This window comes from Acipenser ruthenus, chromosome 25, assembly GCF_902713425.1.
Source record: "Acipenser ruthenus chromosome 25, fAciRut3.2 maternal haplotype, whole genome shotgun sequence".
Classification (NCBI taxonomy): domain Eukaryota; kingdom Metazoa; phylum Chordata; class Actinopteri; order Acipenseriformes; family Acipenseridae; genus Acipenser; species Acipenser ruthenus.
The window spans coordinates 26,635,026-26,659,588 of NC_081213.1; the positions used below are offsets into that span (position 1 = coordinate 26,635,026).

General features: G+C 38.6%; 1 protein-coding gene across 13 annotated transcripts in view; it reads right to left on the reverse strand.

Annotated features, from left to right (window-relative positions):
* The window catches only part of LOC117412450 (ERC protein 2), a 256,504-nt gene that overhangs the window by 13,629 nt on the left and 218,312 nt on the right, over positions 1 to 24,563 (reverse strand). For 9 of the 13 annotated variants that reach the window (XM_058999907.1, XM_058999908.1, XM_058999903.1 and 6 more), the window contains one exon: positions 17,509 to 17,697. In XM_058999907.1, coding sequence (XP_058855890.1) covers positions 17,509 to 17,697 — 189 coding nt within the window. Of the gene's footprint in view, positions 1 to 16,322; positions 16,373 to 17,508; positions 17,698 to 24,563 lie in introns of those variants that run through there. The other 4 variants (XM_058999912.1, XM_058999909.1, XM_058999905.1 and 1 more) reach the window with 3 other exon arrangements.

Consider the following 24,563-nt stretch of genomic DNA (forward strand, 5'->3'; position numbering starts at 1 on the left):
AGAGGGTATAAGGATAATTAGTATATGACAATGCATTGAAGAGGATTTTCTCATGCATCTGACACAATCTTGTCACAATTCTACCGCCCCTTATAAAAGTTTACCATAATAAAAGCATAGTAAAGTGTAATAAAGCATACTGAAAGCAAGGTAAGGCACATATTGTAAAGCCCAGAGAGGTATGGTAAAGCATATAAAAAATAACAGTAAATGGCAAGCCCTAGTAAATTATGGTAAATGCACAGTACAACCATGGGAAAAGCATGGGAAAACTGCAAAATTACTGTACAAAAATACTGTGGTAAACTTTTACAAGGGGTTTGCTATGGATCGGTCCTGATTAAACTGTAACTGCTTCAGGAACATCACAGAACGTTTGTTTAATGAAAGCATGGCTCAATTTCATGAATCTATTTTAAAAAATGTACTTGCAATGGTAAAAGTCAATTCTATTTAAAAGGACACAACATTTATTTTGTTTGTTTCTTTGAAGTAAAACATACAAATAAATATGTTTTTTCATGTGCTGCTTATGAAAAACAGCGATGAGAAACAAAACAAAAAACTTGAACTTTTTTATTATTATTAACATCAGATGCTTGACTAAGGCAGCTTTTACCTCAGTCTGTCCGCATTCTAACATCGGTAACCTGCATGTTCACCCCCAACGGCACCAAACGCCCTGAAAACACAAAGCTTACCCCTCCACCTGTTAGTGCTTAGTTTAATTCACTGACCTGTCTGGCTCATTTGGAAGAAGCAAAAAGCAGATAGGTATGTTCATGTGTGTTTGAGGTAAATTCTTATTTAAAATATTATTTATGGGCTTTAAACAGATATGCAACAAAACACAAAGAGTTACATGTCAACCTTTCTTCTGTTGTTTAAGACCAAGAGGAGCGTATATCTGTATTATCTCCCCTCTCAAGGTTGGTCCCTGTACTGCAGTGTGTTCCTCCCAGGCAGCTCTCCTGCCAATTAGTATATTTATAGTCAGAGCTGCAAATACCAGAATGTTTTTGAAGTCGCTTCATTTCCGCAATACTGAAAATAAATTGCAGGACTAAGTGCTGACTTGCTGCAGTGCCCCTCATTCCTTCAGAGGTTACAGGACTGACCCTGTTCTGTTGATCTTCCTGTCACTAGACGCTACTAAAGGTCGATTCTGACAGAGTCCAGTTTCCAGTACAGCTGTGAGCTAAACAGTCTATAAACTTCAAAAGCTCCCCTTTGTCCTCTTTTATTATTTAAAAAAGAAAGTAATAATAATAATAATAATAATAATAATAATAATAATAATAATAATAATAATAATAATACAACATTAGCACACTGACCACTAACACATGCAGGGACTGAGAAAGACAGACAGACACTACAGACAATGTTTCAAACCTGTGGTTGATCAAAGATGCTGCCCCTGGACTGGACTCTTATTTTGATGGGTCATCCTGGGACAACCAAAGATAGCTCGTTGATGTAATCCTGGGTGAATCCCCAGTGCAAAACATGCTCCAAAATAAATCCAGCTGTGGTTTATCCCGACGGGGTATAGCTTGATCATATCAAGCCCTCACTGTCACTGCTAAGCCTCAAAACGATTTGAATAAAATAACATTGAAAACAAATTACACAAAACTTAAATGCATATTATAAAAAGCATTTGCCTCAGTACATTTTCTGCCTGTTCTAGCTTCTCCTCCATCAAAATCATTTCCCTGAGTTTTACCGCTTTCTCCCTGCTTAAAACTGCTATTCTAAACCAAACAAAACTCAATTTTGTTACTGGTCCTCATGGTATGTAATAGAGAATCAAGGTAATTACCACTACAGCTGTTTTCCTTGTTTTAATGTAAGCAATACCCACCTAATCCTGAAAGCAACAGTGAAGGGTTTCTATTCCACTATAGGCCTAAGGCCTACTTGAATTAGAAAGGGAAAAGACTGATTTTTTCTGGGACTGCCTATTGATATTATGTCCCCCCCCCCTGCATCCCTTCCCCTTTGAAGGCTTAAACTTTAGACTAAACTACTATTTAACAATTAAATCAAGCTGAAAAGGATTTTTTTTTAGGGATTTAGACAATTATTGATTGGGTGAAAGAAGCAGAGGTTGAATTTAAATTGGAAACATCTCCCCAATGATATATAAAAAAAGAAAAACACAACTAATTACATAATTTTCTTCATCTGAAAAAACAGAAGCTGAGAGAATATAAACAGACCCACACTGAATGACAGCGGGGAACCGTGCCGTCATGTTATCTCTTAAAGTATCACAGAGCGCGGGCAAGCAGGTAGTTTACTATTAAAGTGTACTTATGCAAGTAAGAGAATAAATATTACACTTCAAACAGCACGGGAGAACAAAAACAAATCGCCATGCCCAATGTCAGCCAGCTAATGGTATCTCATTAATTAAATAAATGATGCAGGTAAGACTCATTTATCATCTCCATGAACACTGCGATATTGTCGGCCGATGAAAATGGTCTGAAATGTTTAGTTCAAACCTTTTTTTTTTTTTTGGTTAAATTAAAAAGTCTTTGAAGCAAACGCAACTTTTTTCCCCCTTAATTCATGGTTTAAAACCTATTGAGATTTGTATAAAACCTGGTATCAACCGAGACAGCTGGCAGTGCCAGTGAATTGGTTACTGGTATTCATTATGAACCTCTGATACATAAAGAAAACTGCAGAGTTTGTTTTTCCCCCAAAAGTTCCTAAAACCACTACTGAAATCCTTTGGATTGAATCGCTGCTTGGGGGGTCGCTGTGAGGGATCCTTGGCGGTCGTCCATCAGCAGGAGGTTCGGCTGCAGGTTTGATGAGAGGCCACAAAACACACAGACACGCAGCGTTTCAGGGAATTCAATTCTTTGATTATGTCTCATGAGTTATACAGAACTCCCTTCTGTAGCACTATCAATCCTATACACATATAGGGGCGTTGTCTCTACATCCGTAACATAATACAAGTGGGACTGAAGCAACAAAACATACGTCCCCCATTACACAGGACTCTCGCTCTCCCTCCCTTCTCATTAGAAACTCGCACAAGACACTGTCATGTATTAAAGGTACAGCAGTCAAAACATAATCATCACAAGTTGTTGTGCTATCTGACCCCTCACCCTAATGCCATATAACTGTAAGCTGTCAGCCTGCAGTTCGAGAACGCCTGTTGCTTCAGACCCCCTTGAAATGAGACATAGATCTCAATGGGATCTCATCCTGGTTAAACAATGAACAACAAGGAATTGGACTGAAAGAGTTCAGAGGGTTAGGGGCATATTATTCCACACTCACTCTAACATATGTAATTATATTTGGGTTACTCATCTGAACAGGCTTTCTGACAATATCACAACACGCCAACTCCTAGCGGACAAAAAACAACTTGCCAAAAGGACAATAAATACATTATAAAACGAACCCTGCACTAAAAAAAGCTGATCACTGCTGTTATTTTAAACAACTAACTATGGATTTATTGACTGTATGTCTTGAGGACTGACAGAGGAGCACAACACAACAGGTAAATACCATTGTTTGAAAACAAATATTCACTGCTACTTTTGTGTCACACCCACTGCTTTAAGCTGAAATATAAAAACCTAACTTTACATTACACATAACTCACCAGGTTTGTTTTGCCTGGTTATAGTGTAGTTTAGTGTAGGTCTAGCTGCTGTGTAGGAAGAGAGGTATTATAATAATAAAAAAGCAACATTCCAAGTACAAACTGGGCATCAATGCTGGTACTTTGCATCTCACGGCACGTTTTTTGCGTGTCTTACTGTATCCATCTAAAAGCCTCTGAAGTCCCTGTAAAGTCATTTTTTTTTTTTTTTTAATTTAGTTGTTGCCAATTAGTTTTTATTATTTTCTCCCCAATTTGAAATGCCCAATTATTTTTAGGCTCAGCTCACCGCTACCACCCCTGCACTGACTCGGGAGGGGCGAAGATGAACACACGCTGTCCTCCGAAGCGTGTGCCTTCAGCCGCCCGCTTCTTTACACTCTGCAGACTCACCGTGCAGCCGCCTCAGAACTACAGCGTCGGAGGACAACGCAGCTCTGGGCAACTTACAGGCAAGCCCGCAGGCGCCCGCCCAGACTACAGGGGTCGCTGGTGCGCGGTGAGCCGAGGACACCCTGGCCGACCTAACCCTCCCTCCCCCCGGACGACGCTCGGCCAATTGAGCGCCGCCCCCTGGGAGCTCCCGTCCACGGTCAGCTGTGGAATAGCCTGGACTCGAACCGGCGACGTCCAGGCTATAGAGCGCATCCTGCACTCTAGTGAGTGCTTTTACTGGATGCGCCACTTGGGAGCCCCTGTAAAGTCATTTTTGAGCAATAATGGATGGGTGATATCACATAAAAGCAAGCTAATCTAAAGCTGATGGGTTGAATTCTTATAAACATGAAAGCACACAGTTTGTTTTGACATGCACCCAATGATCTCACAAAACAAACCGAATTTGGTGAACAAGATGTTTACACAAGAGCTTTTTGTATTCAAGTTCATGCACAGTTCTAGGATTTAACCGTATTGGTTATGATTATACAGAAGAGTTGGGGCTACAGTAAATCCTGACAGATGAATTATCAAGCATGAAGTGGAAGTGCAAGACATGCATGCAAGAAGCTGCTGTATAGAGAGGCTCTAAATTACAGACTTGACAGTTCTCCCACCACGAGTCCTGTCTATGTGCCAGGGGCATAAGACATTTAGGTAGGAGGATGTTAAGGAGAGGGAGAGATTGAAGCTGCTCTCACATACTGCTAATTTCTGAGTTCTGTCAATGTTCCAGGGGGATACGACAAGAAAAAAAGCATGTATAAGCAAACCAGGAAAAAAAAATCAACCGCATATGACATTTAGTACTTAGCGCATCTTTGTATATTCTGTATATATCTGTACATTTAAAAATAATGTACTGTATTGAAGTGTAAATACGGTTTGGGTATATAGTAAAACTAAAAAAAATAAAATAAATAATAATAATGTAATATTTAGGTCTTAGATACACAATACTGAACTGGATAAGACCTTTGAATTGATAAATTAACAGGTCACCTACAGATCATTTAAGCAATTACATTGCATAGGTTTTAATTCATCAAATGTGACGATCACAGTGTGTGGTTTTTTGAGCTGTAAGATTTGCTTTCATTAATCAAAACCTGATCCCACAGACTCATTCCCCTAGGAAAGGTAGCAAAGAAGGACCTTCTGACACCTACGCTCCCTGTGCATAAGAAGCAAAATCCGAGTCAACATTAAAGTCCATCAAGTAGGTATCAGATAAATAAGGTGACTGGCCTCCCAGACAAGCTGGTGTGATTCAAAAGAGAACTGTAAGCACCGGGGGGAATGAAGCCTGCACTACGCCAGAATTATCTCAGCGACATCTCGAAAGAGAATCTGAAAACACTTTGATAATGCGATAAGTCAAGTGGTGGAAAAATACTCATAACACAAAAGGTATGCCCTTGTGATGAGGTTTGAGGTAATGTACATCAACCTTCCATCTGGAACGACAGAATGTGGGCCCGATAAAGCCCAGACGTGTGGGAATATTTCCCTTTGAGGACAATCTTTTACCTCTTCAGAGAGATATCATATTCACTTTTGTGGCACGGCGGGGCAATTAAACGCTTCAAATAGCGCTTTTAAAACCTTTCTGTTTTTCCCTGTTCATTGATTTATTTCTGCCTCTTGTAGTTATGTAGACAATCCTCCTTTGCTTTGAAAAGCAAACACATGTAATGGTGTGGTTGCTATCTTGTCTGGCATTTCTATGGTTAAAGAAGAAAGGGGGAAAGATGCAGGTTATGCAAGAAAAAGTATAGAAGTGGTTTTCTGGCTGCACATAACCAGCAATCTTTATCTTTGCATCTGGAATGCACTATGAAATAGCTCAGTGAAAACCCTTGAAAACTGTACTTTACCCAGGGTACATAATGGGGCAGTGCTCAGGGCTTTCGCTTGGAAAATGTAAAGCTCCAGCATGCCGTTGCCACTATAAACTGGCTGTAGCAGTGGGAGGCATACAATGATTTATATTTTGCAGATTTCTGGAAAAATGTGAATTCAATGTCACCACTGCTTTCTGTTGATCTGCATTCTAAGCTGCTAGACTTCATGGCCCTGATGTGTGTTTTCAAGACTCAATCTTGGCACTTGCATCCACGTATCGCTTTTCAAAAACATATTGTATAAAACATGTCTCAGCCTTGTTGTGGAATGTCCCACCGAGTATTTCAAAGTCTATAAAGGAAGAATTTTTATAAGCCATGAACAAATGGCAGCTGACCAAGGCAAAATCTATGTCAAATTATATAAATTTTTCTATAAGCATGTCTTGGTTAAATGAAAATATTTTGTTTCTTGGCAATTTTGTTCCACAACAGTTTCATTTTGAAGAATTGCCTGATGCTAAAAAAAAAAAAAAAAAAGTTTACATTTCATCTCCATTTTATTTAGGCACATTCAAACCAGATCATTCGAACCAGAATATACATTCATCATGCAACATATGGGCATGAAAAGAATGTCTCTTCTATTTATTAGTGGTATTCTAGAAAGATATTTTGAAAATCAAACTTGACTTCTTTTGCTATCACTCCCCAACTTGGTCATTAGCCCTAAAGTGTTAGCTTACTCATTTGCAAAACACCTAATAAGGAAATATTGTCAGACATAGACCAGAACGCTCTCTCCATTCCAGACACACCTGGCAGACTGGCACAGCTCATCATTCTACCTGTGAAATGATTTGCTTTGCTGTTTGCAAGCAGCCAAAAGGATGAACGCACAATGCAGGTGCTGGTGGAGGAAACCTGAGCAAGAGCCGTACGTGTGTGGAGCGCCGTTTAAAGCTGAAGGACACTAATTAAGGAGCATTCCAGTTGGACTGTGCAAGAAAGCACTCAGCACCACATCATTTCTGGAGAGAGACACCGGCCTGACAGCAGTGAAAGATGATGTTATGGAATCCTTGTTACAACTCGATAAAAAACACAAAAATAAAGTGAAGTCTTTGGCACCCGGCTGCAGGCGGTGGTTGGCATAAGCACACGCCAACATTCTGAAAACATTAGTGCAACAGAAAAGGCTGCTCTCCAAAGCCCCCATTTCTCTCCGGGACTCGATACCCCACAGGGGCAAATTGTGACCTCAGACGCAGAATAATACCACTGGCCCATGGCCTTGGGCTCTTCAATGGCCAGGTCATTATTTTTAAACGCTGACTTCAGGAAGGCCAATAATTTGTATAATATGGCATGCTTGTACATCAACCCTGAGGCATTAGCCATCTGTGAAAGCTGCTTCAGTCACTCCTTCTCCTTATCATCCAGTATGGGGGTATCCAAAATATTTAACACCAACAGCCCGCAAAGCTTTTGAACTAGAACAAAAGTTGCCTACGTTCATTTTTTTGGCCTACTTCAAAGAGTAATACCAACCATTGAGTTCTAGCTGCTTCACGGCAATGCTGGGTAGCCTGTAGACCAAAAACGTACTTTTTTACGGCCTGAAAACATTTAAATTAATCCATACTTAAGTTGTTCGAAGGAATATATATATTCAGTATACAGGAGTCAGGGAGTCCATGAGAAACTGGTTTGACCTTGTTTTGAATACTTTACTCATTTACTGTATGTCCTTGGAGCTAAACACTAAATTCTAGCTGTATGTCTGTTCCATCAGCTGTAGGCTTGGATAGAAAAGAGCCCTGCTAATGCTGAAACTGCCTCTCAATAATATGCAATAATATGTGTAAAAGTCTGAAAATCAAAGATGACCCGTAAAATCACCATAAATCTCCCATGAACTCGGGATCATATTCTGAACAACAGTAACCTGTTCAGGAAAAACATTTGTTAATACTGCAGTTTGGAGTGAAGGACTGAACCTCCCGAGTAGATTAGTGCAGTCCTGGGGGGATACGTTTTCACAGCAGACCTGAAAGTGACACAGTAACAAGGCAATGGAAAGTATCACGCAGCACTAACTTGCTTGAATGAAAACCTAACGTACAGTATGTCTCAAGAACATATTAAAAAGACTGAAGTTCAACCAAAGCCTTATGCAAACTACAGTATAAAGATGTGTTTGTATTCTCCTCTGGATATTCATGAGATAAAGATTATGTAGACAGTGAACTTATCCAACACTGCTGAGAAGATTCACGTGAAAGCACTGGAAGAATTTCACACAGCAGTCAAACTAATTTAACTCATATGGAATAACTTGACCAAACCCATGATTTATTTTTTTCCTGTAGGACATGTATATATATATATATATATATATATATATATATATATATATATATATATATATATATATATACAGACGTGCTCAAATTTGTTGGTACCCTTACAGCTCATTGAAATAATGCTTCATTCCTCCTGAAAAGTGATGAAATTAAAAGCTATTTTATCATGTATACTTGCATGCCTTTGGTATGTCATAGAATAAAGCAAAGAAGCTGTGAAAAGAGATGAATTATTGCTTATTCTACAAAGATATTCTAAAATGGCCTGGACACATTTGTTGGTACCCCTTAGAAAAGATAATAAATAATTGGATTATAGTGATATTTCAAACTAATTAGTTTCTTTAATTAGTATCACACATGTCTCCAATCTTGTAATCAGTCATTCAGCCTATTTAAATGGAGAAAAGTAGTCACTGTGCTGTTTGGTATCATTGTGTGCACCACACTGAACATGGACCAGAGAAAGCAAAGGAGAGAGTTGTCTGAGGAGATCAGAAAGAAAATAATAGACAAGCATGGTAAAGGAAAAGGCTACAAGACCATCTCCAAGCAGCTTGATGTTCCTGTGACAACAGTTGCAAATATTATTGAGAAGTTTAAAGTCCATGGAACTGTAGCCAACCTCCCTGGGCGCGGCCGCAAGAGGAAAATCGACCCCAGAGTGAACAGAAGGATAGTGCGAATGGTAGAAAAAGAACTGCCAAAGAGATACAAGCTGAACTCCAAGGTGAAGGTACGTCAGTTTCTGATCGCACCATCCGTCACTTTTTGAGCGAAAGTGGGCTCCATGGAAGAAGACCCAGGAGGACTCCACTTTTGACAGAAAAACATAAGAAAGCCAGACTAGAATTTGCTAAAATGTATATTGACAAGCCACAATCCTTCTGGGAGAACGTCCTTTGGACAGATGAGTCAAAACTGGAGCTTTTTGGCAAGTCACATCAGCTCTATGTTCACAGACGAAAAAATGAAGCTTTCAAAGAAAAGAACACCATACCTACAGTGAAACATGGAGGAGGCTCGGTTATGTTTTGGGGCTGCTTTGCTGCGCCTGGCACAGGGTGCCTTGAATCTGTGCAGGGCACAATGAAATCTCAAGACTATCAAGGCATTCTGGAGCGAAACGTACTGCCCAGTGTCAGAAAGCTCTGTCTCAGTCGCAGGTCATGGGTCCTCCAACAGGATAATGACCCAAAACACACAGCTAAAAGCACCCAAGAATGGATAAGAACAAAACATTGGACTATTCTGAAGTGGCCTTCTATGAGTCCTGATCTGAATCCTATCGAACATCTATGGAAAGAGCTGAAACTTGCAGTCTGGAGAAGGCACCCATCAAACCTGAGACAGCTGGAGCAGTTTGCTCAGGAAGAGTGGGTCAAACTACCTGTTAACAGGTGCAGAAGTCTCATTGAGAGCTACAGAAAACGTTTGATTGCAGCGATTGCCTCTAAAGGTTGTGCAACAAAATATTCGGTTAGCGGTCCCATCATTTTTGTCCATGCCATTTTCATTTGTTTTCTTATTTACAATATTATGTTGAATAAAAAATCAAAAACAAAGTCTGATTTCTATTAAATATGGAATAAACAATGGTGGATGCCAATTACTTTTGTCAGTTTCAAGTTATTTCAGAGAAAATTGTGCATTCTTTGTTTTTTTGTGGAGGGGTACCAACAAATTTGAGCACGTCTGTATATATATATATACTTTAAAAAAATGGTTTTGCAGGAAAATGGAAAGAGTAAAGGATTTTTTTTTTTTTTTATCCAGTTATGACATTGATTGATACAGTGGAAATTGACCATTAAGTAAATCCCCAATGCTTTAGTATGGCACCAGCACCTTGATGTGAAACACATTTTCTGCTGGTACCAGCTTTGCATGAAAACCTGTCACATTCCTTCTCCTGTTAATGAAGCATCTATCTGTTCATTTATTACACACAACTTACAGACAAAACAGTGGTCCCGTAGTATTCAGGTTAAACTGCTCTTATTATTACAATTTGGTTACCATCTGTGGTTACGTAAAAACAGGCTGGATATACAGACTCAAGAAATTCATATTCCACAAAGGGAAAGCCAAGGAACTGTAAAGGAAGACTTAATTTGAATTACACAGAAGAACAGACCTCTGTGTCAGTTTGGCTTAAATAAAATTGGTTTAAACTGAAATAGACGTTGGCGCTGTCCCTGATAGCCAGATACTTAAGTAATATGAAGTCTATTAGGAAACACAATGGAGACCCGCTTTACCATTGGCAATACTGAAGGAGCTAGAGCTGAACTTCAAAACCCAAGGCATTGCTATTTTCCATCTGCCAATCCAGTTTTTCTTTTTCATTGGTTCCAGAATGACCCATACTGAAGCTTAATAAATTACCATTCAATTTGATGTTGTAGCCCCTCCTCAAGGGTTAGGATTTGCAAACATCCACATTCTTATGCCATATACTGTTACAATTCAATGAAAAGTGAATTGACTCTCAAATCCAGTTTCAAGTGTCTGCACATTCCTAGCTAAGCCACAATGCTTAATTTAATATCTGTACGGAAGCAGAAAGTGCTACAGACAATGCAGTGTGCAGCCCGAGGGATCGGATAATGGAGTTCAGGGGGTGATATAACAGGTTTCAGGGATTACTGTACACTTGAGGTGAGGCAGTAAAACCAAGGGGAAACATATTTTACCGCAATTGGCAGAAAATAGTGCAAGCTCTGTGTGAGAGCACCCTGAGGCATAAGCAGTGGGAGTGGAAGAGCAGAGCCTGCTGTATTGTCAAGGTCCATGGGCAGCCCATTCTCCCAGCACAGTTAAACAAGCCCAGTCTCTCTGACCCTGGGGGTCAGCAGTCCTGCTTCATTGAAAGTCTAGTGGGATGGTGGGGTATTGAAGTAATGACACTGTGGAGAATAGATATTCAATAAGACAGGCAAATGGAGGGGAAGGGGAAAAAGCCAAAACATTTAATTCTCATTACTTTCAGCATCAGGGCTACAAATCTAAATTATCCATAAAATGCTTTTCCATCTGCCTTTAAATGCAACTTCTTTTCTCATGCTTATTGTTTTCTTAGGTGGACTGCCTCCTAATGTTTTCCATACAGCTTGTGTACCACACAGAACGAGAACCGAACTTCATTTCCACTTTCATATGCCTGCTTTGACTTTTTTATGAGCATGAAAATTGATGCCACAATATTCATTAGACATAAAACACTCCATACATTTGTTTTCAGGTTTCTTCTGTCCAGCTGCTGAATCTGAACCCCAGCATATTACCACATACTGAACCTCCTGCACAATCATTCATTGGCAAATATTAAAATACATAATAAATTACCACAAATTGAGACATCAGTGTCCGGCAGTTTGTAACACTTACTTATCTTTACTGTGACATTGCATTCCAGGGCTCAAGAGAATCGGTAGATTATTATTATTTTATTTTTTATTATCTGTCAAAACGCAAGGCGTAAAGTGCTTTTGGAGCATAGTGTAAGAATGTTACTCTGACACCCCTTACAGCCGACCAGTTCCCAAGACATCCCTTAGAATCAGTTGGAAAACATCTTACAGCTCAGGATCCACATGGATGCCGACCAAAACAACAAACAGAGGAAGAGGAGTGCCAACTGGCCTTCCAGGGTGATTAATGATCTTTTTTTTGTTTGTTTTTTAACCGGCCACATTTAATTTCTTCACTATTAAAATGATTGTGCTACAATTTCTGAAAAATATAAAACACAGTCACCCTGATGGTACACGTAAACCATATATATATATATATATATATATATATTCTTTCAAATTAAATTACTTTTGTTGATGTTTGTTGATGCTGAACCTAGAACAGTGGTACTCACTTGTGGCTCTTTCCGTCCATTGCAATCTAGGACCTTCATTGCAATGACTTAATTGCTCAATAAGGTTCAATGAAACAATGAAAGACCTAGTTGGAACAAGGCTCTGGACTGCTCAATGAAATTACTAAAGAATATTTTTTGAATTTGAAAATTGTTGTGCTGAACTCAACACCTCCAGCTATCTATATGTAATGTCAGCATAAAGAAATGCTAGAAGAAATGTTCAATTCAATGGCAAACATTTCACTGGAATGTTGAAGACACTGAAAAATACTTCTAGTCAAAACCTTTGCCATTGTTTATTTTAGTATTTCTAAATTCAGCACAGCCGAGTTAAATAGGATAATGTCTTCATAAAACAATAATTAAAACAAAATCGAATGAGATTTTGGCTTGAGCATAAGCCAATCTCATGACGGATACATTTTGCCTGGACATGTGAAAATGCTCGGTCAAAGATTTTTTGGGTTACAGTTTGACTATCATGCATATAGGCCAATTATGGCTTTGCCATTATAGTTATTAATATCCTAATAGTATGCCTATGAGCAGAAGCAGAGGCATTGATTGTAAGATGTAAAGCATTCGCCACTGGTTCGCTTATATAAACAAAACATATTTTATGTAATATTATAAAAAAAATATATGAAGAAAAAAATCTTCCAAAAAAATCTCAAGGGTCCATTTAGTCACTGCAATTAACAGCTCATGAAATATAATTTTTTCCCAAAGGAAACAAATACTTAAGCCCATCATTCTCCTTGCCTTGCCTACAGCAGAAACTGGATACGTGCAACTAGGAAACATTACGAGACAGGATGAACCACAACACTAGGCATCACTAGGATAAAAAAAAAAATTAAAAAAAAATTAAATAAAAATCATGCTCATCCCTGCTGAAGTTACTTTAGAAACAGAGAGGAATATACTCCATTTGTGAATTAATACTTTCCTCCTCTCATTCCCTCTAGTTTTTACTTTAAATAAAGGAGATGCTAATCAAAGTTTGGTTGACCACAGTAAATTAAACTCAATCTTCACCAGGTCTGTTAAAATAGGATAAAGTTACACATAGCTAATTAAAAACTCCATTCCCATCAAGGCTCAGAAACATGTTTGTTAACATAATATCCAGTGTATCCCTGTGAATCAGGCAGTAAGGAAAACATGAAGGGTCTTGGGGCTGCTTGAATTCTACACTAAACAAGCACCGAATCGCCCAGGCTCTGAAGCCTTGCCAGTCCCTAAGCCACCTAAATCCTCCTCCATTTGTCTCAGTCTCAAGAATAACATGTTCAATCTGCTTTGGGATGCCTATTCCCAAGCCCCTCTTGAAGTGCTGTGTGTGTACGCAGAGATAAAAGTGGACCTATCGCTGGGCAGTGCTGTGAGTCCTCCAACTCTCAACACCAGGTGCCATCTGCTACGGATTAAGAACGTCAATAATTGTCAGAAAAAGAATAAACAACGTGTTAAGCAACAGGTTACAAACCAGCAATCCCAGGGAGTAAAATTAGGAGTAAAAACCAAAAACGATTTCCTAGAAAACTGTTCAGCATTGCAAAGTGGCACTACAGGCTGATGGTAGATGATGATGGCAGAATCTTTTTATCATACATTTCTTCGTTAGGTTGGGAAAAAGACCAAATCTGGTATGTTGTCGTATACAACTGGTTAAAATCAATTTACTCTGAGATAACGCAGGCATGAGAACCATTTAATTAGGCAGACTTTCTAACATAGTGAGAGTGAGGAGAGAGAGGGGGAGAGACAGAGAGAGAGGGAGGGAGGGACAGTGGGATCTTCATGTATAAGGTGAAAAAACAGCTCTCTCAACCTTGGCTCATTAATTGACTCGAGTTCTTGAATTACATATTACATCACAATAAAATAATCTGGAGACATCAAAGGGAGCAATTATGAAAAAAAAAAAATTGCTGGAAACACTGGTGCAGTAATATTCCCCAGTTCAGGAGCAGGTGACAGCGCGGCGTACCCCTGGGAAAGAGTGTTCAGACTGGGAGCGAGCTGAGCAACTGTTATGATGACAGCCTGACATTCTCAAGCGCTCCTGCCTAATGAAAATGTCAACATTTGAACTTGTTTAGAAACAGAAAATCTAACAACTCCACCAGAGCAATTTCAGAAGACCAACTGAGAGAGACCATATTTCCACAGTTTACAGTAGAAAAGCTAATTGTAACTTTATTTTTTACCTCATGTATCATACGTAGTACACGCAAATGTAACTATAAACACACATACTGTACGTAAAAATATATACAAAAATATCAGACATTTAAAAAATAAATATGAAAACTCACGAGTTAAAACTTATATGAGAAGAAATCAAGCAGACAAACTTTTTGGCTAATGCTTGAACTGCAGGAGACTACCGGATAAAGACATTTCTGTACATTTATCTCCTTGCACTGTATATTTGGAGAGTAATAAAACATCTTATTTTATTTACCGGAGCAAGGGTCAGAAAATGTTACAGTATTCCTATGCTATGAGGTCAGCTCTTCAGAAACATCAACACAAAAACAAAATAAAAATACTTTTCCTGTAAAAAAAAAAAAAACAATGGATCCCTCATGACCAGCAAACCAGAAATGTTTTTACTTCTCCCCTTTCTGTTTTTTTTTTTTTTTTTATGATTGCTACATTCATTTAGCCATGTGCGTATATACATCTATTATACAGAAGAACTCTTGATTTGCCCCCAGGGTTCTCTGTGCCTGGTGGGGAGTCTCTATATAAACAACTGCTTTTCTGCAAAGACTTTTATTAGAATGCAGGATCAAGTGTTTTTGATCAGCTCTGATTCTGCCTGCCCCTTGCTGGATCTGTGGTTTCACTGTTCTTACTTTGTTCTTTAAATACTTGAGCGCACACAACTGCATCAGCCCCATAGCCAGCAGGGTGTGGAGAGGTGCAGCAGAGAACACCTTCTTCAAGAGGAGGGGGGGTCTAAATATTAACCCTGACACACACACTGTAATGTGCTCTGCCACTAAATGCCAGTATTATTGACCCAGGCTTCTGGCATGTCATATATCATATTGTGCTACCTGGTGTCAGTTTCAATATGCAGAAAAAAGGCTTTTGGTTCATTGTGTGGCAGTTGGATTGAATTGAGTCATGGATCAGCATGGTAGAGCTGTATTAATGGAGTATCAAAACAGAGCCCTGGTATCAGAGTGTTCTAATGTAACCCAACATGTAATACATTCTAACTGGCTCACTTTAAAACTATGACACCAGCCCAGTGTGCCATCTGTGTTTTGTCAACCACATACTCAGACTAAATCTCCCTCCATGCATTGGCTGTGGCGCATGATTTCATTTAAATACAGTGTAGTTTTGTATAGCTACTTGACGATGTCGGTGCTTGGTTATTCTTTTATATTATCGGATTGTGACAGGGTATAATGCGTAAAAATGGGTTTGAATATATTCAGCCGTTCCCATAGTTTCATGTTTCATGAGCTCTAGCTGCAGTGTGCAAGCTCCCATGTGACAGGATTCGAAACTGCATGAAGAGTGATAGTTTAACTCTATGCTGTTACCCAATGGTGCATTTTTTCCCAATCGCTTAACTTTTGCCAACAACAGGCTGACAGATTAATTAATTAAAATGTACCTCGGCTTTTGCAAACATGCCAGTGCACAAATTATATTTACCAGTTTTAAACAATTACCTATTGAAATGTATGATTGTATTTATTTAGTACGTATTCAGTTTGAATACAAAATTGGTGTTTTAAATGTTTTTTTTATTTTATTTTTTTTTAATAACTACAGTTTTCAAAGTGAGCTTGAAATTTGACAATGACAGACAATCACTTACTTCCAGTCTAATAGGACACTTGTCATCTTTATTGGAATAAAAGCATACAGATCCACAGCCCAGTGTATGGAAAGACCAAGCTAACAGCTTGCTTTCTGGACTTCAAACTCGGGAGGTATGATTGGTTTACGACATGTCTATGGGCATGTGGGTATGAATACCAAACAGTTGTACCGTACATGACTGTATAAACAAATGAACTAATCAGTGAGATTATTCTTTATAAAAATCGAAACGTCAGCATTCAATTCGCCGCTGCGTACTACATCGTTCACGTGTTGGTTTTTATTTTCTGAACAAGGTTTACCTTGCTGTGGCTCCAGCCTGTTTTGACCTCCTGCTCCACATGATCTGCACCTATTATAATTTAATAAGAGGAAAAATGAATGCCCAAATGTTCTTTGTTCAGGATTACAATGCAGTGAATAGCCTGGAGTGATTAGTCTCTATGTGCAGGTGGTCAGCCCCTCTGCTCTGCATTAGGAGTGAATAGGATCCAAGTGCTACAGGATCCACGGCATAAGCTATGCATATTGTCACTCACGCTCCAGACAGTAGGTAACATTAAACCCTTGAAAGAAGATAAAATATTTTAAATAGAGCAAACTATTTTTTCACCCCCACAGAAGGAATGCAGAACTCTACGAAAATGTAGCAAGGCAGCGATGTAACAGATATACAGCAATCAAAATAAGAAAATGGTTTGTCAGACTGGAAAACGTTGTCAAGGGATCAAGACTGTCATTCCAGATTCATTACCGTCTTCTTTGGGGGATAAAATCCAACTCTTGTCTCTTTAGCCTACCCTGTTGTGATATGATAAATGGAATGGTGAAAGTATCAGAGCCTTAAAGCAACAGGGTACGAAAAGATGACAAGGGTTAAAGTGTGCATGTCTGGTAGGCTCAAGCACACAATACAGTAAAGTCCTAAGTTCTAAAAACAGAAACACAACTTAAATGTATTGGGATAATTTCCCTTAGGTGTTCACTCATCCTGCCAGTACTGACCAGCTTCTGAGAGACATAAAACCAGCTGCAATGTTGCTTTGGATCAGGGGTGTCCAAAGTTTGCTCTTCCACTCCTGGTCTTTGTTCCAACCTTGTTGTAAACTGTTTAATTGAACCAATTAAACCTCCATCCAGACCCTGAGTTAGTTAATTATTATTATTATTATTATTATTATTATTATTTATTTCTTAGCAGACACCCTTATCCAGGGCGACTTACAATCGTAAGCAAATACATTTCAAGTGTTACAATACAAGTAATAAGTAATTAATCATCTCATTGTTACCTGTTAAACCCTCCAGGACCGTGATTGGACACTGCTGCTTCAGATAACATTAAACAATTGATATGTATATATTTAAATCAGTGGGACTGACTTTAGCAGTCCTCTAAGTGGGCCTGGGAAGGTTTTCCATGTGAAACAAGAGTCAAGGAAAGATAAGAACAGAGTAGAAACTAAAAAGCTTGCGATTTGTTTTTACCTGCTCAGTCGTCAAACTCCTTGCCCTCTCCTCCCACTGATGCTCAGCATCCTCTTTCTCAGCAGCTGGTAAAGGTGGAAGCCCTTCCAGGAACTGGGGGTCCCTTTCTAGGCAAAGTGCGGTCAAGTGATCAATGTAGAGTTTCAGCTTCATGCCATGGCTGTGTTTTTCCAACAGTGACTGGATCATCTGGATCATCAAAACAACAACAACAACAAAAAAAAAAAAACATTGGAAAGAGCAAAACTGAATACGATGAGGCTTTGGAAATGGAAACATGTGGATTTAAAATGGCAAGTGAAAATACTACTGGCAGCATGCTTTGTGGGAGTTTCAGGTCTGCTCTTTACCAAGATGACATTCCATGGTCGTGGCTGATGATGATATGCAATCAAAAGCAGCTGTGAAATGCATTTGCAAATGTAGCAATTGAAAAGTGGCAGCATTTTCATCAAAAGAGGCCGAAAGTTAATGGAACTCCGATTCATACAGGATACTTCTGGGAGAAGAGTGGTTAGGAACGAAAAGTTCACATTTGTTCCCTCAATATGTATCACTGACTTAACCACATGTTATTCAGGGCCAATCCCACCACCTCACATAACTGCCATGCAATTCAGCTTCCAAGGAAACAAGATTTAAAGGGATGTAAAAACAGTTAAAGCTTCTAAGCCAAAACCATGAGCTAAATAGAGCCTATGAGAATATAACCTGTGAAATGGATATTTATGAACAGGCAACAGACACATAACTTTTATTACAACGGATGTTTGCTTGTCCGAGGAATTCTGTGTGCACAGCACTACATTTCTGCTGCAAAAATGTTTAATAATTACTTTCAAATTAAAATGTTAACATTTAATTCCTGAGGCTCTTCATTTCTACCCACATGTTTTAGGTTTTAAAGAATTCAAAGGTTTATTACTATACGACAATAACTAAATTTGATTTCAAATGCATGTAAAGTAATTGGAGGTAGTACAATTATTGATTTGAATGTCAATAAACAACATACAATAGCATGCTACACAGAATAAAACAAGATTTAGCACACTTAAGTGGCATGCTACTGACCAAGGTGATAACCAGGGCGCACACCATTGTATATAGGTTATTAACCCTGATAATAAACCAATTAGTTCTCCCAATAAAAATATCCTTGCGTTAATAAACACTAATGATAATTATGTGAACTGTCTTCCCCAATCTGTCCAATTTCTGTGAAAATTACAGTTATGATAAACACAAGTAAACGCTCAATAAAATTGGATCCTTCTGTACAAGTGCAGTTGCTCCCATCACAATACCCTCCCTATGGCTCCTAACTCCAGAACTGCAGTGCATTAGTCCCCATAATCATTGGACAGCCAAGGTCAAGGATGGATCAGTAAAGGAATGCATTGAGGGCTTATTACAGCAACTTAAAGAAACATTGGAGAGAATTCTCCAGCTCAATTTGAGTACCCAGCCGTGACTTCTAAATGTAACTGCAACCTTTACCCCTTCACATTTCAACACTGTCATTATGTAATTAACTCCAATTAAGTCATTTTGGTTGTGAGAATGTCAGTGCTAAGGGGAGGCACGTCAATTACATCAATAGGCGACCCTTGACTACGGCAGCAGTTAAAATGCAACAATCAGCCTTTAAATTGATTTCTTAAAGCACAAAAAAAAAGGTCACTCCTAATTTTCAGTATTTACGTGAAATGAAATGAAAGGAAAAGGGGTACAGACCTAAGTGCGCTTAAAAAAAACGGACGAATGAAAAGAATAGAGCGTGCACACTGGAGAAAGCGCTGAAGATGGGGAGTGACCTGGTCAGGTGATGGTCATCACTTTCACATGTTGAGACTGAGTATGGGGCTCAGGGGGACCCCATTGACCTGCTATTTCCCATTTTAAAGTAGCCTGTGAAGGACAGGCTTCCGAACGCATTGAAAAACAGCTTCACTTACTTTTAACATTCAAGTCAGGTAAGGTAAAGGAAAGCATGGGAGAGTTAAAATAATTTGTTCTCCTGTGATTAGTGGCGCTCCATATCACAAGTTTCTGCTGTTTCCAATTCATTCTAAGTGGCTATTATTGCAATGAAGAAATACTTGGGTTTAATTCAAATTGTGACACACACATATTGGGTTAAATTCTCAATTTTCAGAAAGGAGACACACACCCAATAAAGTTATCAAACAAGATATTGAAATATGAAATGGTAGCTGTAGCAGTCCAGTGATTATAGGAGATGGGATACCTTTTGTGATATCGTCACCTGAAGAAGAGACCTTTGAGGTCTTGCAAGATTGTGATTAATTATTGTTTAGTTAGTCCATTAAAAAGGTCCTTCTTCATTAAAAAGCTCCTTCTCTTGTCTATCAAACAAGATATAAAACAAACAAGACTTTTAACTTAGTAATTTGTAAGCAGTTTTAAATTGTTGGGGGGGTGGTCAAGGTTTTCTTTTTATATATATCTGTGAACCTGTTTCAAACTATCCATTTTTCTCCTTCTATTAAATCATTTCCAAAATTATAACCAAGGCTGCAAATAATATTTGTTGAGTGTCTGAATCTAAACTTTATTGCTGTGAGAACTCATAAATGCTTACAGGCATGTCCCAGAAATGAAATACCACATGAATACATACGATAGGAGGGACTAGTTTTGCACAAACAAGTGTTAAAAATAAGGCACTCAAAATTAATAAAATCATATTTACCGGTATTTATATTGACCAACATCAAACAATCCTGGGATGTCTGTCAAAACACAGTCCCCATACTGGGAGGACAGTGGGGTAGTTCATTTCAGAAGGATAACATGTTTAGACAATGCAATTGGGCATTTATTAAAGCTACGAATAATATTTTGAAAGGAGGTATGGTTCAGCTTTATACCGTGAACGATTTCACATCCAGCTCAGTTAAGCCTCCAACTCAACAAAGCTCACTTTCAATTTGTTGAAGGTTTCCCCGAATAATAAAAAGAAAGTGACGGAAATGTAAAATGTGCAAGATATAAAATCATTTATGCTTTCAAATTGCATTAATAGTTCAAACAGTTAATTGCATCCAACACTGACCAGAAGCATGAATCCTGTTGCAATAAAATCCCAGATACGGCTAGGTATTAATCCGCCCTACCCCGAGTGACCTGGAAACCATATGAATCCATGACAGAATCTGCTACAAATGTAAGCAAACAACATTTTAACTCACTGCAGACGTTTTATAGACGCAGTTCGTAAACAACTGTCGAAAGACACAATCAATGTGATCTGCATTCTTTGTTAAAATGTTTTAATTCCAATTACCCAGTTGAAATGAACAACCATTTTAAGGAAATTTAATTGGTGTGCTTACTTCTAAACACTTCAACAGCGCATATACATTTCCAGTTAACCGCAGGGTACATCAAATTCCTTGGAACTTTTCTTTTTTTTTGGTTGCTTTTGCAACCACAAAAGGCAAAGTATGTGGTTTGGTTAATGTAATAAATGGGTCTTTAGGTTTAACACATACAAAGCATGTATAGTTGTGCATGCTTCTGGCAATTTGAAATCTTTGGGGCAGATTCTCAAAGCAGTTCACCGGCACTCGTCGTTAGCCCATTTTGTTTAGAAAGCAAAAATTCAAACCAGAAAGTTACTAAACCAGAAATAAACAACTCATATATTTATTTGGAGGTATGTAAGTCATCTTAAAGGATGTATCATTTGATTTGGATTTGTAATTGTTGTTTTTTTTTTATTTCAGACAAAAATGTGCTAATGCCCTTTGTGCTATGAGAGATGGTGTTAATTTAATGCAAAAAGTAACACACACAAAAACACCATGGCACATTTTGCATATGTATTAGTGTTGAACAATTTGCTATGATCTACTGCCACTGCCAAATTAATATGAGGGACTGTTTAAAAACCAACTGTCATGCTCAAAGACTACAATGGATAAATTAATTAAACATAATGTAAACATGAATTGTAGCTATGACAAGTACTGCTGGCGTCTCTTAAGGAAACACATCCCAGCTTTTATGAGGCACAAGTTGGCAACACTGGTGTACAAAGATGCCGGGGCTGACAAGAAACAAGAAGGTTTGCATGATGGGTGAGTGAACAAAAGTTTAAGTGCAGAGTTTGGGTTTCACATTGGTGAGAATGTTTGCTGGAGAATGAGGCTATGCTTAGGAAGTGTCTCAGCAACAGTAAGACAGAAATGGGTTGAACAATTTCTTTGAAGACTGCATTGGACGATGCATAATCTGCTCAGTGGCATACATTAGAGGAAGACCAAAGCACTGAAAACCAAACTAGGACAGTCTTGGAAACAAGCTGATTAATGTCAAGGAGACGTTTCCTGGTTTTGTTTCATATATAAAATTAAAATAAATTAATATTTGTATAGTCTGACACAAACGCTGGTTTGAGCTTAGGATCAGCCGACAACTTAAAAAGGAGATGTTATTGCAAAACGAAATGCATTATAAATATAAAACAGAATGCTGGTCTGAAAAGTTCTTATCGGGTCTAAGTTCTTAGCCATTATTTTAGCCTTGTCAGGGTGAAAAAAACAAACAGACCTTACCCTGGCAAAAGCCAGTCGCCCTGCCCACCAGCTCCCAGCTGCAAGTAGCACAGCAGGCAGCCGGTTTTTATTGGAGGAATAAATCATTTTCATAAGCATTCATTACACAAAAATTTCCCTGGAAATGTAATTCAGCAAGCAATGTACATACAAGCATTTTCCAGCAACCAGAGGGGCACAGGTATTTTAATTACTGAATTTAGCTTTCCCCAGGTGGAAATTTACTATAAAGATTATAGCCCAGAGACTGGCTTGGGTGGAAATTCAAATATTGACTTTATTTTTTTAATTGTTCATGGAAGGAGGCTATTGTGCGGTATTTGTGTCTGTGTTACTTTAACAGTCCCCATTTCATTCCGCGCTGTTGATGTCTTCTCATATATTCGTTTACAGGTTTTCCCATGATCCTTATTCATTATGCTGGAGCTGGCTGTGGATAGGAAAACTCCCTCCTTGTCCCTGAGTTTCTAAGTGCGAAACATACTCTTAACAGATAGACAGGGCTGCAAGGAGAAGGTGCCCAGCACACGCTAAACAAGGCTTTCCCTAACCAGGGCCAAAGATTAACCTCTTCCCTCCCAGTTCAAGTGAAAGTCATTATATGTTCGTCAAACGTTTAATATTCAATAGTCAAAGGGTTGCCAGAAAATGAGAATTAGGGGTCAAAACAGATGCGTAAGAAAGGGTGGGAGGTAAAAGGTTAAAGCTGCACACCCTCTATTCAAAAAGGACAGATGTTGCCAGAAATGTTCATCAATTGCAGGGGGTCACCTCAAGTTTGGGGTGAGGACTATTTTGGGTTTTTCCCTGAGGCTATAGGTTACAGGTCGCAGGTCACAGTTAAACTCCTAGTTTTGTAAATGAAAAGGAAAGCTTTCCCAATGAAAAGCACACTAGTAAGCTGCTAAACACAACCTGACCCACACGTGACGCTGCATGGTGACCCTGAACTGGGCTGTGTGGATTTCAAAGAGGTGGAGTAGAGAAAAATGTATTTCATATTTTTTTGATGTTTAAAATTAAATTACACATTATATATTATTTTACATATTACACATTCCATTTTTTTTCAATACGACTGCCATATTAATAGGTTCTGAATGGACTGTCCCTGCAAACTTGGTCTCTTTTGTTTTCCTTTTATGCATACCGAGGGCATGCTTGTTCGTAAGGAACATATATGCAAGGAAACCTGTGTCCACTTTAATCAAAATAAAAAAATGTCACAGGATTTGAACTAGATGACTAATAACAATCCATATTACAAATCCCAACCTCTTCAGCCAAAACGCAACAATCTATGGTATACTATGCAGGGGCCCCTGAAGGCAACAGATATGTTTTTACCTAACTGTGTTTTAGTAACCTCTTGCAGATGAAAGCATTCATCTGACATTTTGTTTTTACAATATATTCCAGAAGTAAAAGCTACAACATACAGGTGCTATGTCACACACGGTAAGATATTTGAGCTAAACAAAAAACACAAAAAACCAAGCATTACAAACTAAAATCGGCACTGCAGGCTTCTCTGTAATTTTATACTACCTTTATTTATACAGCTATCTCTTCAGGTTGGCTCACAGTCTGTTGCGTGACAGTAGAGTGATGGGAAAGGGAATGGAGGCAGGCGTGAGTTCAACTGAGTACCAGCCAACTAGCCACTCTACCCGACTCTACTCTTGTACTGGCACGAATACTCAGGAACAGCATCAGACACGATGCTACTGACCCCAAAGGTCTTTGACAGATACTGCCTTTAGCATGGTACCTGCTAAAAGGTATAAAAGACACATATATATATATATTCAGGGTGATGAATATTGTTAGGCTTCAAGAAAACTGCAATTAATGACACTTTTTAGGAAAAAAAAGAAATCTCTGACAGATCAAATTTTTTATTAACGATGAGCTTGTTAGGACAAGAAATAGTAGTTCAATATCCTGGTTCCATCATACATTTTGATCTGTGCATTGTGAAATGCAACTGTGTGGAATAAACATGGTGATACAAAACACTGAAACAGAACCAAGGTATCGTATGATGAAAATAAGCTACAACGTTCGCTGTTATGAGAGGCAATTCAACTCTTGTAAAGGTTAGCAGACTTCATTTAAACATAGCTAAAGGATACGACTGTTTGTATCCATTTATCACTCTCAGCCAGCCTGTCACCTTCTCATGGGGGTACACTTGAAGCGCCACTCTTTGTTGCTAGATTACAAGGCAGGGTAAACTGAAAGATCAAGCTAACCTAGGATAAACTTCTTCTCCACAGTTCAAAGACATTGGCCTTACACAAGTTCAATTGCAGGCTCCTTTGAAGCCAAGCCCTCAGGTTCATCAAACATATTTCTCTGACTTGGAACAGATTTCAGGATCAAGCTGATAATATGAGTTCTACGGTGCCAGTAAAAATGGCAACTGTACTTTGAAGTTGTGTCATTGAGTTGTTAGATTATTTTTGGCCA